Below are 15,734 nucleotides of genomic sequence, written 5' to 3' on the forward strand. Positions count from 1 at the left end.
AGGTTTAAATGTTGCTTTGCAACTGTCCCAGCTCCACGGAGAAAGAGATGGGTTGATCTAGGCTTTATTTTCAGTACCTTGAAATTCAAAGGAAGAAATCGTGTTTCTGAATCAGATGCCATTCTTTTGACAGGTTGCTTGCCCAGTTGGATGAGACCGAAAGAGCTTTTGATCAATTTTGGTCCAAGCATCACCTAAAATTAGAGCAGTGTTTGCAGCTTCGACATTTTGAACAGAATTTCCGAGAGGTAACTCTTCCGCACGTCTCTTAACCCTTAAATTTGTTCCCCTTCCATTGTTTCCCTCCTTGGAAATTTGGCAGATCACTTTTGTTCCTTATATATATATTATTATTCCCATCCAAAACCAAATCTATAAAAAAGGAAAACAGATATTCAACTTATAAGACACCTGGGCCACTGTCAGCCAGTGATTCTTGGCAGGATTTCAGGATGGGACAACTTGCTCATCCTTAAAACATCCAGGCTTTAATATCTAAAGTTCAGATAATGCTCGAAAGTCATAGCTGGACTAATGGGTGTTTTTTTCTTCTCATCCAGCTGTGATCAGAACAGCGATTGTAGGGGAAAATATTTATTCTGTGCTGTTCTGTTCCGTTCCATTCCATATTCCGCTCCATTTCGTTTCATTCCATATGCTGTGCTATGCTATTTCTATTTCTATTTCTGTTTCTATTCAAACCCTACCCTACCCTATTTTGTGTTCTGTCATTTTATATTCGATGTTTTAGTCGTTTTAATGTTTATTGTACTGTAAGCTGATGTTTGAAACAAGATGGGCAGCAAATTTAAATAAACAAATCAATCAATCAATTCCCTCTATTGTGATTAAAGTAGAATCTTTAGATTCTACTAGAAGAATCTAGTAGTAGAAGAATCTACTAGTAGAAGCCCAGGCTCAGAGCTGAGGTTAACCCCTTGAAAATGAGAGCTGAACAAAGTCAATTTAGGGCTGTCTTCTATAAGACAAACCTTTGAATATTTTGATGATGTTTATCATAGTTTCCTGGTCTGTTATTGTTTCTCTGTAGATCTATTTCTGGTCCTTAAATTAAGAGCTCAAAACCAAGCTACAATCCCAATTATTCCATAAATATATATACTTATTTGAGTGGTACAGCCAAGAACACATAACTGCTATAGATTCATGGAGCAGTTTTGTGGATATATATATTTAAAAAATGATTCATGGATTCTGTGAACATCTGATGAATGAGCAATGACCTATTCCAGGGGTGTCAAATTCGTGGCCCACGGGCCGGATACGTCACACACTGGCCACGCCTAGTCCTGGTTTAACAAAGGGGAAAAAAAGTTGTGAAACTTCACATGATGACAACATGACAGAAACAGAGCTGAGGTGGCGCAGTGGTTAGAGTGCAGTACTGCAGGCCACTTCAGCTGACTGCTATCTGCAGTTCGGCGGTTCAAATCTCACCGGCTCAAGGTTGACTCAGCCTTCCATCCTTCCGAGGTGGGTGAAATGAGGACCCAGACTGTGGGGGGGCAATATGCTGACTCTGTAAACCGCTTAGAGAGGGCTGAAAGCCCTATGAAGTGGTATATAAGTCTAACTGCTATTGCTATTGCTATGACGCCACGAGTTTGACACCTCTGACCTAGTCCTAGATGGTACTTCTGTCTACTACCGGTAATCCTCATTTAACAACCACATTAGAGACTGATAACTCTGTTGCTAATCAATGTGGTCTTTAAGCATGATGTTATGGGTCCATGCCAACTTAAGCTGGCAGTTCCGGCTGTGGATGTTAAACAAATCACTGCAGTTCCTTAAGTTGAATGTCATAAGACTGTAAATTGCAACTTCCTGGCAGCTTCCTCATTACTTTTGCTCACTGGTAGTGGCTGAGATGGTCACAGATGTTTATCATGCAACTATGTGGTGCTGCGACTGTTGTAAATATGCACCAGTTGTAAAGCCCCCGAATCATAACCATGTGCCCACAGCGACACTGCAATGGCTCAAGGATCTGTTATGAAAGTATGTCAGTGCCATCATGTTTGAGTGGTCACTGAATGAATGTTTGGTAAGCAAGTACTACCTGTATGTAAAATTAATCCATGATGGTTATAGCATTTTCCAAGCTGCCCTCTCTGAATTGCATTAGATTACAAATTCCATCTTCATCCAACAGGCAATCGTAACGGAAGAACATTGAATTATGAAAAACTGTTTTATTATATTCAAGTTGTGGATAGAGAGTATGCATTATCAGTCTATCTGTGTGGGTCTGTCTGTCTTTGGTGGAATAATTCTTCTCTTCCTTTGATTGTCTATGACTTGCCTTGACTTCTGCAGTCTTTAACAGACAGGAAATGGTAGCAAATCTGCTCCCATATTTTTATGCCCATTTTTCTTGTAGGTCAAATTAACACTGGACAACTTGATGGAAGTGCAAGCAGTTTTCACAGATATTGGAGACAGCATCTCCCGGGTGGAGCATATCCTGAAAGAACAAAGACAGTTAGAAGAAAGAGGACAGGTAAATTGGGCTTTGTAATAGAGCTTGTTCTTGCTTCACAAGCATAACTGTGACCAGCAACACGGTCATTAAGCAAAACGTCACACGATTGCAACAAGGCTGACGCAGGCATTCTGGGATTTGAAGTCCACAGGTCGTAAAGGAGCCATAGTTACTTCTTGTGGCCCGGCAGGAGCCGTTGGCCACCAGGTGGCGGCAGAGCATTGGATCAGAGGGAGTGTTCAAGGAAACACTTGGGAGTTGTTGCAGGATGCACCCCGTCGAAGGGTTACTCGACGGAAGGAACAACTTAGTACTTACAGGAGATGATTGCGAGCAGCTGTTGCTCATTGGGATCCTCTCCTGAGTATAAAGAGACTGCTGGTATCACGCCCTGGTTGCAGAAGTCAACGTTCTGTTCCTGTTCTAGTGATTGTTCTTGTTCGCGTTCACAAACCGAGGGAAGCCAACTTGGATAAGTGGGTTGAGATAAGAGAAGCCAGGTTTGCATTGTGTCATGAGTTATAGGACTTTCTGCTGGAGCTATTATCTTTGTTTATTTGGGCTTGCAGCCAACAAGAGCTTGGACTGATTAAAAGAAACCTTTTTAGTTACGTGGCTTTTGGCTTTCGTTCTTGGACGGAGAAGGGGGGTCAGAACAGTTACCTACCCCTGATTTAGGTGGCTGAAACTCAAATTAAATTGTGGATTATTTCCTTAAGTCTTTTGATGAAGTCAAAGCAAAGGCTCACAATGAACAAAGGCTTGCAACAAAAAGTCAAAGATAATAAAAAAAAGTTTCTTCCAACATATAAATAACAAGAAAAAAAATATCAAGGAAACAGTCGGTCCACTAAATATTAGCCAGTGGTGGGCAGCAGCAGCCGCCAAAAAAACCCCAATGTAATCCCAACTTGCATTAACAGAGGGATACAATGAAGATCAAGTGAGGTACTAATACCACTCTATAAACCCTTAGTAAGATCACACCTAGAATACTGCATCCAGTTTTATTCACCATACTATAAAAAAAGATTTTCAGACTCTAGAAAGGGTGCAGAGAAGAGCAACCAGGATGATTAGGGGACTGGAGGCTAAAACATACAATGAATGGTTGTAAGGAACTTGGCATGGTTAGAAGAGAAGGACCAGGGGAGACATGATATCAGCATGGCAATGTTTGAGGGGCTGCCACAGAGAGGAAGGGGTCAAACTATTTTCCAAAGCACCTGAAGGCCAGACAAGGAATAATGGATGGAAACTGACCAAGGAGAGAGATTCAACCTGGAAATAAGGAGGAACTTTCTGACAGTGAGAACAATCAACCCATGGAACAGAAGTTGCCTTCGGAAGTTGTGGGAGCTTCATCACTGGAGACTTTCAAGAAGAGATTGGTCTGCCATTTGTCAGAAACGGTGTAGGGTCTCCTGCTTGAGCGGGGGGTTGGACTAGATGACCCATAAGGTCCCTTCCAACTCTGTTAACCGATGTTTTCTTTATCTTTCCTTCGTTTACAGGAACCTTTGGAAAGAGCCCAGTCATTGGCTGTTCACGGAGACCAGCTGATCCAAAACGACCATTATGCAATTGATTCCATTAGACCGAAGTGTGTTGAACTCAGGCGGATCTGTGATGACTTTGCCAATGAAACCAAGAAAAAATACGATATCTTGGGGAAATCCCTTGAATTACACAGACAGTTAGATAAGGTAAGAGGCCGGGTAACTGTGAGTAAAGTTTAGAAAAAATTAATTGCTATTAGTAGTAAAGATTAACAGAACAATATGCATGCGGTCTTACTACCACAGTTGAGCCCAAAATTACTGTTGTTGAATGAGTTAAGGGAATTTTGCCCCTTTGTGGGATTCAGCCGGTTTTCACCCGTTCGGGGTGAACCGGATGTTAATTTTGCATCCGGTTTGCTGAACCGGTTGTTGCAAGGACCGGTGGGCCCCGCCCACCCTGCCCCTCCCCTCCTATGGGTCTCCATGCAGCCCGTTCACCATGCCAGATAACTATGCTTTTGCCCTCCTTGGGGAAAGCCTCCGGAGCCTGGGGAGGACGAAAAACAGAGCTACCGGAAGTAGCAATAGCAATAGCAATAGCAGTTAGACTTATATACCGCTTCATAGGGCTTTCAGCCCTCTCTAAGCGGTTTACAGAGTCAGCATATTGCCCCCAACAACAATCCGGGTCCTCATTTTACCCACCTCGGAAGGATGGAAGGCTGAGTCAACCCTGAGCCGGTGAGATTTGAACTGCAGAACTGCAGAACTGCAGTCAGCTGAAGTAGCCTGCAGTGCTGCATTTAACCACTGCGCCACCTCGGGGCTGTTTCTGGGCTCCAGAGTGCCTCTGGAGCCAGGGGGAGGCCATTTTCACCCTCCCAGAGGCTCGGGGAAAGCCTCCAGAGCCTGAGGAGGGCAAAAACACCCTCCCTCCTGTGATGCAGGAGACCGAGTAGGCCACGCCCATCATGGCCACGCCCACCCAGCAACTGGGCAGAGAACTGGTTGCTAACATTTTTCAATCCCGCCCCTGATTTTGCTCCATTTTACGACCTCTCTTACCACCGTTGTTAAGTGAATCGCTGCAGTTACATTAGTAACTCATTCGTTAAGTGAATCTGGCTTCCTCATTGACTTTCCCTGTCAGAAGGTTGCAAAAGGTTATTTATGTCTCCTCCAGGACAGTGCGAGCTTCATAAATATGAACCAGTTGCCAAGCATTCAAATTTTGATCAGGGGACATTGATCATAAGTGTGCAATGGTCATAATCATGAAAAATAGTTATTAGTCACTTTTTCAGTGTTGTTCATAACTTCGAACGGTCGCTTAACTGAGGACTACCTGTAGCTATTGATTCCCTAAAAATAATTGGGAATTTTTCACCAATAATTTCAAACCTTGGCATTAGGAAATCAAATTCTGTAACGACGATGATTTGACTTACTTTGAGAGTCTTTCCCGATTATCCAGGCCTTTGCAAATGTTTGTCTGATCAAAGTTTATTTTTTTCCTCCGAGTGGATTAGAAACTTCCTCAGCCTTTAAATGATTCCCGCTGCCCCTCCCAGATTTTGTTACAAAAAATGGTTCCAACAGAATTAGTGAGCATATTGTAGAAAAGCACAAAGGACCCCTTGTTAAACTGCATTATTCTTGGATGAATTGATATAGGTAACCGAGCTCACAGAAGTCAACTTGATTGAAGGCAAAATTAAGTGATATTTGATACATGATAGTTCAGACAGTTTACACCACATACGTTATATTAGAAGACTTCCCCAAAAAGGACGAGACAGATTCATGGTCCTGACAAAACCCTTTTTATTAAACAAATGTGAATTCCTCTCATTCACATTCAGCAAAGGCCTGGCAAACAGTCTTTCAAAGGTGAATTTATGACCACAGACCTTATCTCTCTTGGAAAGCTGCCACGTAAATATTTTGCCAAACGCAGTGCTTGGCAAAAACCCTTGGCACAGAGTCTCTGAGATTCATGGACAGATCCCCACACTCCTGAAATGCAAAAGCCCACTCCACTTTCGCTCCTCTTTTATTCCCTACAGGAGGGGCCATTCACCGTCCACCTGTGGCTTTACCCCCAAGTCGACCCTGATTTCTCAGCTGTTCTGTTCTTCTGGCAGCTCTGCACATGCTCTGCGCATGCGCACACTGGGAACAGGCTCCAGCTGTTCCTCTGCCTCACTATTGTCTAGTTCCGAAGGCAGCTGAGAACTGTCGGATGGCCCTGGCCCATCTCTGCCTCCGACTCAGAGCCCTCATCCGAGCCTTCCCCAGCCTCCAGGATTGGCTCATGTTCCTCCCCAACCTCCTCACTGTCCGGTGCCAGCTCCACTGGTGGCTGGCGGGCCACAACAACTTAGACTTCGAATAACTTTATTGTCGCTTTGAATGTACACTAATCGGCATACACTGAGCTGAGGTGGTGCAGTGGTTAGAGTGCAGTACTGCAGCCACTTCAGCTGACTGTTATCTGCAGTTCGGCTGTTCAAATCTCACCGGCTCAGGGTTGACTCAGCCTTCCATCCTTCTGAGGTGGGTAAAATGAGGACCCGGATTGTTGTTGGGGGCAATATGCTGACTCTGTAAACCGCTTAGAGAGGACTGAAAGCCCTATGAAGTGGTATATAAGTCTAACTGCTATTGCTATTGTTATACATTAAAATGAAATTTCCTTGCATACAACTCTCAAAGGGTCACCACCACCAATATGCACTACAGAAACATGACTAAATAAATGAATAAATCAATAAATACAAAATTATGCATATATACATACATATATTATATGACACGGAGATATTACCTATACTATATTTGCCCAACACTGCATCTATGGTTATAAGCATGGTTTACTGAAGGCCAAATATGGCTTTTTCAGGCACGGGCCTCGGTGTGCCTATTTTCCAGTGAGACAAACTGGAGGAGGATCATTTTATTACAATAGATCAGAATATTCAGACAAAATTGATTCCTCATTCAAAGAGGGAACCCCTATCTTTAGCTTACGTCCCCTTTGATAGTTAACATAGAGAAATCACAGATGACTTCCTCTCTGGAAACAAATACCATGGGGGTAAGACACCCCTAACAACCTTTGGGGTTCTGTTAAGATACAGTCTGTTGTGCCTTAAAATTGGCTCTTCTCTACTGCCTTAAAATGGCTTCTACTGCACAGCACAGTAGAGTTGCTATGGTAACGGCTTCACAGTACTCCACAAGGGGGCTCTCTGGTAAGAGGGAAAATCCAACATTAGAAATTACATTTGGTCCGGACATTTGTGAATGTCTAATATAGGATTGGGATAAACAAATGCCCGGGCCACGCTGGGTTAACAGCTGGTTTAATATATTAATGGTGCCAACTCTTCATTCCTCTACTCTCCTAAAATGACCCTGCTCACACCACGGTGGACCCAGAGGTTGATATCTGAGGAAATGTATTATCTGAGCTTTTAACAGCATATTCATCTCCTTTTTTTCAAGGCTAGTCAGTGGGGTGAAGCTGGAATCTACCTCTTAGCTTCCCAAGCTGTAGACAAATGCCAGACACAAGAGGGAGCCGAAACTGCACTTTGTGAGATAGAGAAGTTCCTGGAAACTCTCAAGGACCACCAGATGCTGAATGCAAAGGAGTTCTACAACCAGTTTGACATGATTCTCACCCCAGAAATAAAGGTAAGTTCCTAAGAGGGCAGCCAGTGTTTGATGAATGTTCGTCCTAGGGTATTTGAAAGCCTTCAAATCTGAAGGCACTAATGTCTGTTGATAGTCAATGCCAGAGGTGTCCAGCCTTGGCAGCTTTAAGACTTATGGACTTCCAATTACCGGAATTGTGGGAGTTGAAGTCCACAGGTCTTAGAGTTGCCAAGGTTGGACATCCCAGGTCAACGCTAAGACCAAGCGTCAGGTGCTGAAAAGATGCTTTTGAGTAGAAGCATTGCATTGGTTCCTTTGTTGTTGTTAGTTGTGAAGTCATGTCCGACACATTGCAACGCCATGGACAGCATTCCTCCAGGCCTTCCTGTCCTCTACCATCTTCTGGAGTCCATTTAAGCTCATGCCGACTGCTTCGGTGACTCCATCCAGCCACCTCATTCTCTGTCGTCCCCTTCTTTTGCCCTCAATCTTTCCCAGCATGAGGCTCTTCTCCAGGGAGTTCTTCCTTCTCATTAGATGGCCAAAGTATTTGAGTTTCATCTTCAGGATCTGGCCTTCTAAAGAGCGGTCAGGGTTGATCTCCTCTAGGACTGACTGGTTTGATCGCCTTGCAGTCCAAGGGACTCACAGGAGTCTTCTCCAACACCATAATTCAAAGGCTTCAATTCTTTGGCGCTCAGCCTTTCTTATGGTCCAACCTTCACAGCCCTACATTGCAACTGAGAAAACCATAGCCGTGACTACAGGCACTTTTGTTGGAAAGGTGATATCTCTGCTTTTTAGTATGCTGTCTAGATTTGCCATAGCTTTCCACCCCAGGAGCAAGCATCTTTTGATTTCTTGGCTGCAGTCCCCATCTGCAGTGATCTTGGAGCTCAGGAAAATAAAAATCCGTGACTACCTCCATTTCTTCCCCATCTATTTGCCAGGAATTGAGAGGGCCGAATGCCATGATCTTAGTTTTCTTATTTGTTCCTTACATAACCCCAATTTATGTATTTTTTCCCTCCTGCAGAGCAATGCCCAAAGAGTACTACAGAAACTCGAAGATGTGCAAGAAATGTTTGAGAAGAGACAAATCAGCCTGAAGAAGTTGGCAGCAAAACAGACCCGGCCGGTGCAACCCGTTGCCCCTCATCCCGAATCCTCACCCAAGAGAGCCTCTCCTAAAACTGTCCGCCCTGCCTCGTTAGGTAAAGTTTTGGGGGGGATGTCATGGGACGGAATAACTCTGGAGCCCCATGTTTAGAGAGATGGTTTTTCTGGCCAGGCGTTCTCTGCCGATCTCCTTTCTCTGTTTACTCTAGCTAGCTTAGTACTGCGCTGGTTCCTGGAATCGCACCCAGCTTAAGAGTCCTTTTAATCACCTAAAGATTCATGTGTATTTACTCTCAAGCTAGTCCCACAGGTCTTTGTGAATGTGTGGGTCATACTTCTTCAATTACTGTTGACCATACAATTCCTGGAATCTTCTGCACTGTGACAATTTAAAGGTGGAACTTAACACAAGTTGTGGTCTCCCTTTTATTGTAACTGTTCAGCAGAGGCTAAACAACCTCTGGGGTTCTTAAATTGGATTTTTTTTTTCTTTTTGCACTGAGCAAGGGATGGGACTCCAGGGCTTGTCTGATTGCAGCTTAGGCGAAGATCATTGTAAAATAGCACAATTAGGTCTTTTTAATTCTCACTTAATAAGGTCTCTATTGTCTTGCCCAAGCCTGGACTTTACTTAAGATAGATAGATGCCATTTAGCAAGAAAAGATGTGAAAGGCAGAGAAGGGAATTCATACCTATTTTTAATTGGATGCAAGTAGTCCTCGACTTACAATCACGATTTATGTGGAGCCCATGATTTATGTTGCTAAACAAGACCGTTGTTAAGTGGGTTTTGCCCCATTTTACAACCTGCCTTGCCACAGTTCTGGTGCACCAGTTGCGTCCCTACCTGAACCGGGAGGCTCTCACAACAGTCACTCGTGCCCTTGTGACCTCCAGACTGGAATACTGCAACGTTCTCTACATGGGGCTGCCCTTGAAGAGTATTCGGCGACTTCAGCTTGTCCAGAATGCAGCCGCGCGAGCAATCGTGGGTGCGCCTCGGTTCACCCACGTAACACCTATCCTCCGCGAGCTGCACTGGCTGCCTGTTGATCTCCGGGTACGCTTCAAGGTGCTAGTTATCACCTACAAAGCCCTTCATGGTATTGGATCTGGGTACTTGAGAGACCGCCTACTGCCAATTACCTCCACTAGACCAATTAGATCCCACAGACTAGGCCTCCTCCGAATTCCATCAGCCGGCCAGTGTCAACTGGCGACTACCCGAAGGAGGGCCTTCTCTGTGGCTGCTCCGACCCTCTGGAACGAACTCCCCGTGGAGATTCGTACCCTCACCACCCTCCAGGCCTTCCGCATAGCCCTTAAAACCTGGCTGTTCCGACAGGCCTGGGGCTAAAGACTCGCTGCCCCACTTCGAATGGTATGATTGTTGTGCTTTTTTTTAACTATGTATGGTTTCTATGTTTTTTGTAACTTTGTTGTTTTTTTTCCCCCTCCCTTTGAGTTGTGAGCCGCCCTGAGTCCCTTCAGGGAAAAGGGCGGCATACAAATAAAATTAAAATGAAAAAAAAAAATGAAATTCACCGCAGTTGTTAAATTAATAACATGGTTGTTAAGTGGATCTGGCTTCCACATTGACTTTGCTTGTCAGAAATTTGCAAAAGGGGAACACATGACCCTGGGACACTGCAACGGTCATAAAAATGAATCAGTTGCCAAACATTATGAATTTTGACCATGTGACCATGGGATGCTGCAACAGTCAGAAGTGTGAAAAATGGTCCCAAGTCTCTTTTTTTCAGCGCCATTGTAACTTAAAACGGTCACTAAGTGAAAGGTTGTAAGTTGAGGACTATCTGTATGAGGATGCTGCTGGGAAAGGAAATACAAGGGACAAAAATAAAAGCATGGGCTGTGTTTGGATAAGAAAATGAACATTGTGAATAGCAGGAAAGCTATGTTACTATAATTAGTTTTTATGGGTTATTTTTTATTGGCGAAGGAGCAGTGGTGAAAGGTGACTTTAGAAATGAAAATGTTGCTTGTTTCAACATTAGGGAGCCTACAGGGAATAAAAAAAATTAAAAAAAAGATGGCACCAAGGGACATGATTAAAGCCCCATCCCCTTTTTAAAAGCATTATAAGTTATATAAATTCCTCCTAAGAAATGTAAGATAGGAGAGGAGATATATAATATAATATAATATAATATAATATAATATAATATAATATAATATAATATAATATAATATAATATAATATAATATAATATAATATAATAATATAATATAATATAATATAATATAATATAATATAATATAATATAAATAATATGATATAATAATATAATGTAATGTAATATATAATATAAGTATAGTATAATTAGTAAAATATAACATATAATATAATACAATACAATACTATAGCGTGTGTGTTTGTGTATGTATGCATATATATGTGTGTATGCATGTATGTATATGTACACACAGACACACACACACAGACACACACATACATACATACATACATACGTGTGTGTGTGTGTGTGTGTGTTGTGTTTGTGCTGATAAATAAATAAAGGGAGAGTAGTATAGATCTATTTCAAGCTATTTAGCTCTCATCAGCTAGCCATACCCTTACTGGGATTCGAACCTGGGCTGTATTGCATATTAGGCAGATGTATTAACCACTAAGCCACAGGCCTAGTGGTTAATAGTCCTAGTATAGATCTATTTCAAGCTATTTAGCTCTCATCAGCTAGCCATACCCTTATATATATCAATCAGTGGTGGGATACAACCGATACGGGTGTACCGGTGCCTGCTGGGAGCACCTGGTACCGTTCCTTTATGGTGGGCGGGTGGGCCCTCCAGAGCGTACGACCACCCGCGCTCCTTGCCTGTATTGAGCTGTTCAGGCCTTCTGTGCACAGAACTGAAAAAAAATGAAAAAAAAAGAAAAATGAAATGAAACATATGGCGCCTGTGTGATGCTCCACCGAGCAGCTGGAGCTTCGCGCAGGTGTCACGGAGCATCGTGGGCGGTAAGTACGCATTTATGCACTGCGCGCGTTCATGTGGTAGATGCCTGGTCCCGTTGCACCATATTGGTTGCAACAGGATCTGGAACCCACCACTGATAGATACAAACACACATACACAAAACAAACATATATTAAAAAAGAGTCTTGAGAGTTAACCAGCTTTATACTATATGGTATAAAGCTATTAAGAAATCTATTTGTTCTGCTTTGGATACTCCGAAGACTCCACCCAGAAGATAAGAAAGGATACCAGTTATGGAGAGGATCCCTGACAATACCACCTGCCCTGATCAAGCGTAGCTTATGTGCCATATTCTTGGTAGAAAGAAGTGTACTTTCAATAATCTTTTCTACCGTCCTCACCACTCTGCACAGCCTTCCTGTCCGAAATATCTCCAAACCAAACAGTGGATACAATAGTGGATGCTTTCAATCGTCCCTTTATAGAAAGTGGTAAGGATAGAGGATGCTGCCCCCACCCCCAATGCTGTGCTTTAGCAAACAGTGTAGCTGGAATGCATGAAAGAAAGCAATTCCCAGATCAGACTGCCTTTAAAATTACCTGCTAACTTCCAGGGTAGCATTTTGATGCTTCCATTGTAAATGCAAGTTGGTGGCCAAGCATCCAAATCATGATCACATGACCCTCAGGTGGTGGTATGATGGTTATAACTTTGAGGATGGGCCATAAGTCACCTTTTCCCCAAAGCTTTTGTAACTTCGAACCATTGTTAAATGAATGGTTGTAAGTCCAGGACTGCTGTACATTAAACCCCCAAATAACCACGTGGGTGGGGTTCTTGCAGAAGAGTTTAAACATTGTTTGTGTTGCATAAACACAACTAATGGTAAGTAAAAAGGGGGAAGAACGGAAAGCATTCCATGTTTTGAACGTTCCACTGTATAGGCAGCACAATTAAGTTAGAATAAATTTTATCTCAGACATCTGATAACACAACCAGAAAATCCAGTGTGGCAATTTTTGATCTTTTGATAGTTCTGTTTATTTGATCTTTTTTTTCCCCCCTGCAGCTCCCAACAGGAGATCAGCAGAAATTCCTAGCCCTCCAAAATCCATTTCTGATGCAGATTTGTCAAAAAAGAAAAGTGTAAAGAAGGCTAAAGGTGGAATTAAGGTAAGAGAGTTGTGATAGTTGGAAATTAAGTTTCCATTGAGCGTATCTGGCGTTGCACATAGTACAGCAGTTTCTCAACCTTAGCAATTTAAAGAAGTCTGGAATCAGCTTTTTATTTTTCCAATTTCTAGACTTTGCTCACCCACTTCACAAGATTTTATTGCCAACAATGGACATAAAAGGGTAGTAATACAGGTAGTCCTCAAGTTATGACCATAATTGAACCCAGAATTATGGTCATAAGTCGTGCCGGTTATTAAGCACATCACCGTATGACCACGCTGGATTTGGCAACATTTTTTGCAGTGGTTGTTAATTGAACCCATTGTACCCAATGGTTGGTTTTTTTTTTTGCTAGAAATGGTCACATGACCACAAGAAACCGCATAAAGGTGGACCAGTTCCAAAGGCCCAAAATGTGATCATGTGACTGTGGGGGAGGGGAAGAAGCAGACATTGGAACTTCAAAGGAGAGTTGTAAGTAGAACTTGGGGAAGTTCATCATAACTTTGCATGGTAGCTAAAGAACCAGTCGTAAATTGAGGACTACCTGTAAATACGTAACAGCATCCATTTTTGGTGGCGCCATGTTTCAGAAGGTTTTGGTGGAGATGTGGTGGAAGTAAAACTGGCGGGTCAAATCATTGCAGAATGTAATATACCAGTTTTCCACCCTCCAAAACACATACCCAGAAGGCTCATCTTATAGAACAGGGTTGGTGAAATGGGAGCGCTCGCACGCATGGGGGAGCAGCAGAAACCGGAAAAGCAGCTCCTCAGCGCGTATGCGCGGGAGCGCCAGAAACCGGAAGAATAGTTCTACAGCAATGGTCATCTGGTCTTCCAGTTTCTGGCAGGCATGCATGCGCGAAGACCAGCTGGCCGGCGTGCATGCGCGTATGGGAACCTGGAAGGGCAACGGGTAACGTCTGGCATGCCCTGAAAGATGGTTCTGCGTGCCACTTCCGGCACAGGTGCATAGGTTCGCCATCACGGTTATAGAACATGGCTGGGTCAGCAGCTTTGTTCCCCACAATCTTTGGAAACATATCCAACAAAAGGAATCAAATAATAATAATTAAATCAACCTCCAGTCAGAAACGAGCCGAGGTGGCGCAGTGGTTAGGGTGCAGTACTGCAGGCCACTTCAGCTGATGTTATCTGCAGTTCAGCGGTTCTAATCTCACCGGCTCAAGGTTGACTCAGCCTTCCATCCTTCCGAAGGTGGGTGAAATGAGGACCCAGACTGTGGGGGCGATATGCTGACTCTGTAAACCGCTTAGAGAGGGCTGAAAGCCCTATGAAGCGGTATATAAGTCTAACTGCTAATTGCTATTGCTAAATGGTTTGATCTACTAAACCTTTTGTTGTTGTTCAGTTGTGCCTAATCCTAGGTAGTCCCTAATATCAATTTCTGCTACTCCCAGACAAACAGGAAGTAACAGAGGAAGAGGAGTAAATCATTTAATAGACAGCCACATGAAAGTCCAGGGGTTAGAACATTTTTCAAGTGTCATTGGACTTCAAAGTTAATGACACATAACTGAATTCCTGTTATTTTTCATAAAAGGTTCGCGGCCAAGTAAGAATCAGGTAGCATAAAGATGGCTATGACAAGACCAGTTTTAGAGTCAAAACAAAATCGTCAGCCAAACCAGGAGGATTTTGCATTTTTGTTTCTTAAGATGCGAGTTTCCAGGCCATGTCATTTTTATAGGAAATTTAGAAATTGTCATCTGGGCAGATAAAGGAGCCCTGAATCTCAAAACGTTTTGTTTTGTGTTCCTGTGTTTTCCAAAAATAATAATCCAGATTGAAGTGATGCATGAAGCAAGTCAGGGAGGTTCCAGCAGAGCCTTGGTAATAAGTGAAAGTGAAGAAAATCTTTCCACTAGGAGAAGGTAGGAAATTCCTTGTTCTGAGTAAGGTGATTATTTTTATTTTTTTTAAAAAACCGGATCCGTCTATTATTCTGATCAAGGAAGTGGTGTGTTACTATTGTGTCAGAAATGTGTGCATTTTCACGACCATAGGTGGGATTATATAGGTTAGTCCTTAACCTACCATTTGTTTAGTGACCAGTCAAATGGTGCTGAAAATAGTGGCCAAAAAACCGGTCCTCGCTTTTACAACTGCTACAGCATCTCCACCGTCACATGATCAAAATGCAATGGGCATGTGGCAGTATCAGTGGTTGCAATTTGTGAGCTTAGCTATCTCTGCCAAGCAAAGTCAAGGGGGGAAGCTGCCTTCGCTTAATGACCACTTGATTCACTTAACAACTCAGTGATTCAATTGAGCACTGTAGCAAAGAGGTCATAAAATTGGGTGCGACTCACTTAATAATCGCCTTGCTTAACAGAAGGCATTCTGGTCCCAGTTATGGTCGTAAGTCAAGGACCACCTTTATTCCATTTCTAGTTCCTTGGGTCGCCAGCATAAGATTTGAAGATAATGCTGTGTTATACTTTGTTTGTAAAAAGGATGAACTAGGCTTCTTTGACCTTGTATGAACCCAAAACATGAACCTATCTCAAAAAAAATAATATGGAGCAAAAAAAGATGCAGAGAAGAATAACCAAAATGATTTAGATGTAATAATCAGATCTCCCATGACTGGAGTTATTTCACCTAGCATGAAGGATTGACAAGAAGCCTGTCTTGCAAAATATAGACGAAAAAGGCTTTCTCTAGAATAATATGGAAATTCAGAAGTATCTCATCTCAAACATGTTTGCGTGCACTAAAAACCATTTATTAATATTTTATTATAAGATATGGTTTATTTTCTATTTTATTTATGTT

The 15,734-nt window shown here is 42.7% G+C and overlaps 1 protein-coding gene across 8 annotated transcripts in view; it reads left to right on the forward strand.

The window, feature by feature from the left end:
- Positions 1-15,734, forward strand: part of MCF2L2 (MCF.2 cell line derived transforming sequence-like 2) — a 196,788-nt gene that overhangs the window by 85,409 nt on the left and 95,645 nt on the right. For all 8 annotated transcript variants that reach the window (XR_015697982.1, XM_087725167.1, XM_087725172.1 and 5 more), the window contains exons 9-15: positions 134-248; positions 2,405-2,524; positions 4,021-4,212; positions 7,516-7,707; positions 8,705-8,882; positions 12,826-12,929; positions 14,742-14,830. Coding sequence is in view for 7 of the 8 variants with exons in the window: in XM_087725167.1 (XP_087581293.1) it covers positions 134-248; positions 2,405-2,524; positions 4,021-4,212; positions 7,516-7,707; positions 8,705-8,882; positions 12,826-12,929; positions 14,742-14,830 (990 nt within the window). In the remaining variant the exon portion in view is untranslated. The remainder of the gene's footprint in view (positions 1-133; positions 249-2,404; positions 2,525-4,020; positions 4,213-7,515; positions 7,708-8,704; positions 8,883-12,825; positions 12,930-14,741; positions 14,831-15,734) is intronic.

This window comes from Thamnophis sirtalis, unplaced genomic scaffold, assembly GCF_051295495.1.
Source record: "Thamnophis sirtalis isolate CommonGarterSnake01/CBP01778 unplaced genomic scaffold, rThaSir2_p1.2 scaffold_11, whole genome shotgun sequence".
Taxonomy (NCBI): domain Eukaryota; kingdom Metazoa; phylum Chordata; class Lepidosauria; order Squamata; family Natricidae; genus Thamnophis; species Thamnophis sirtalis.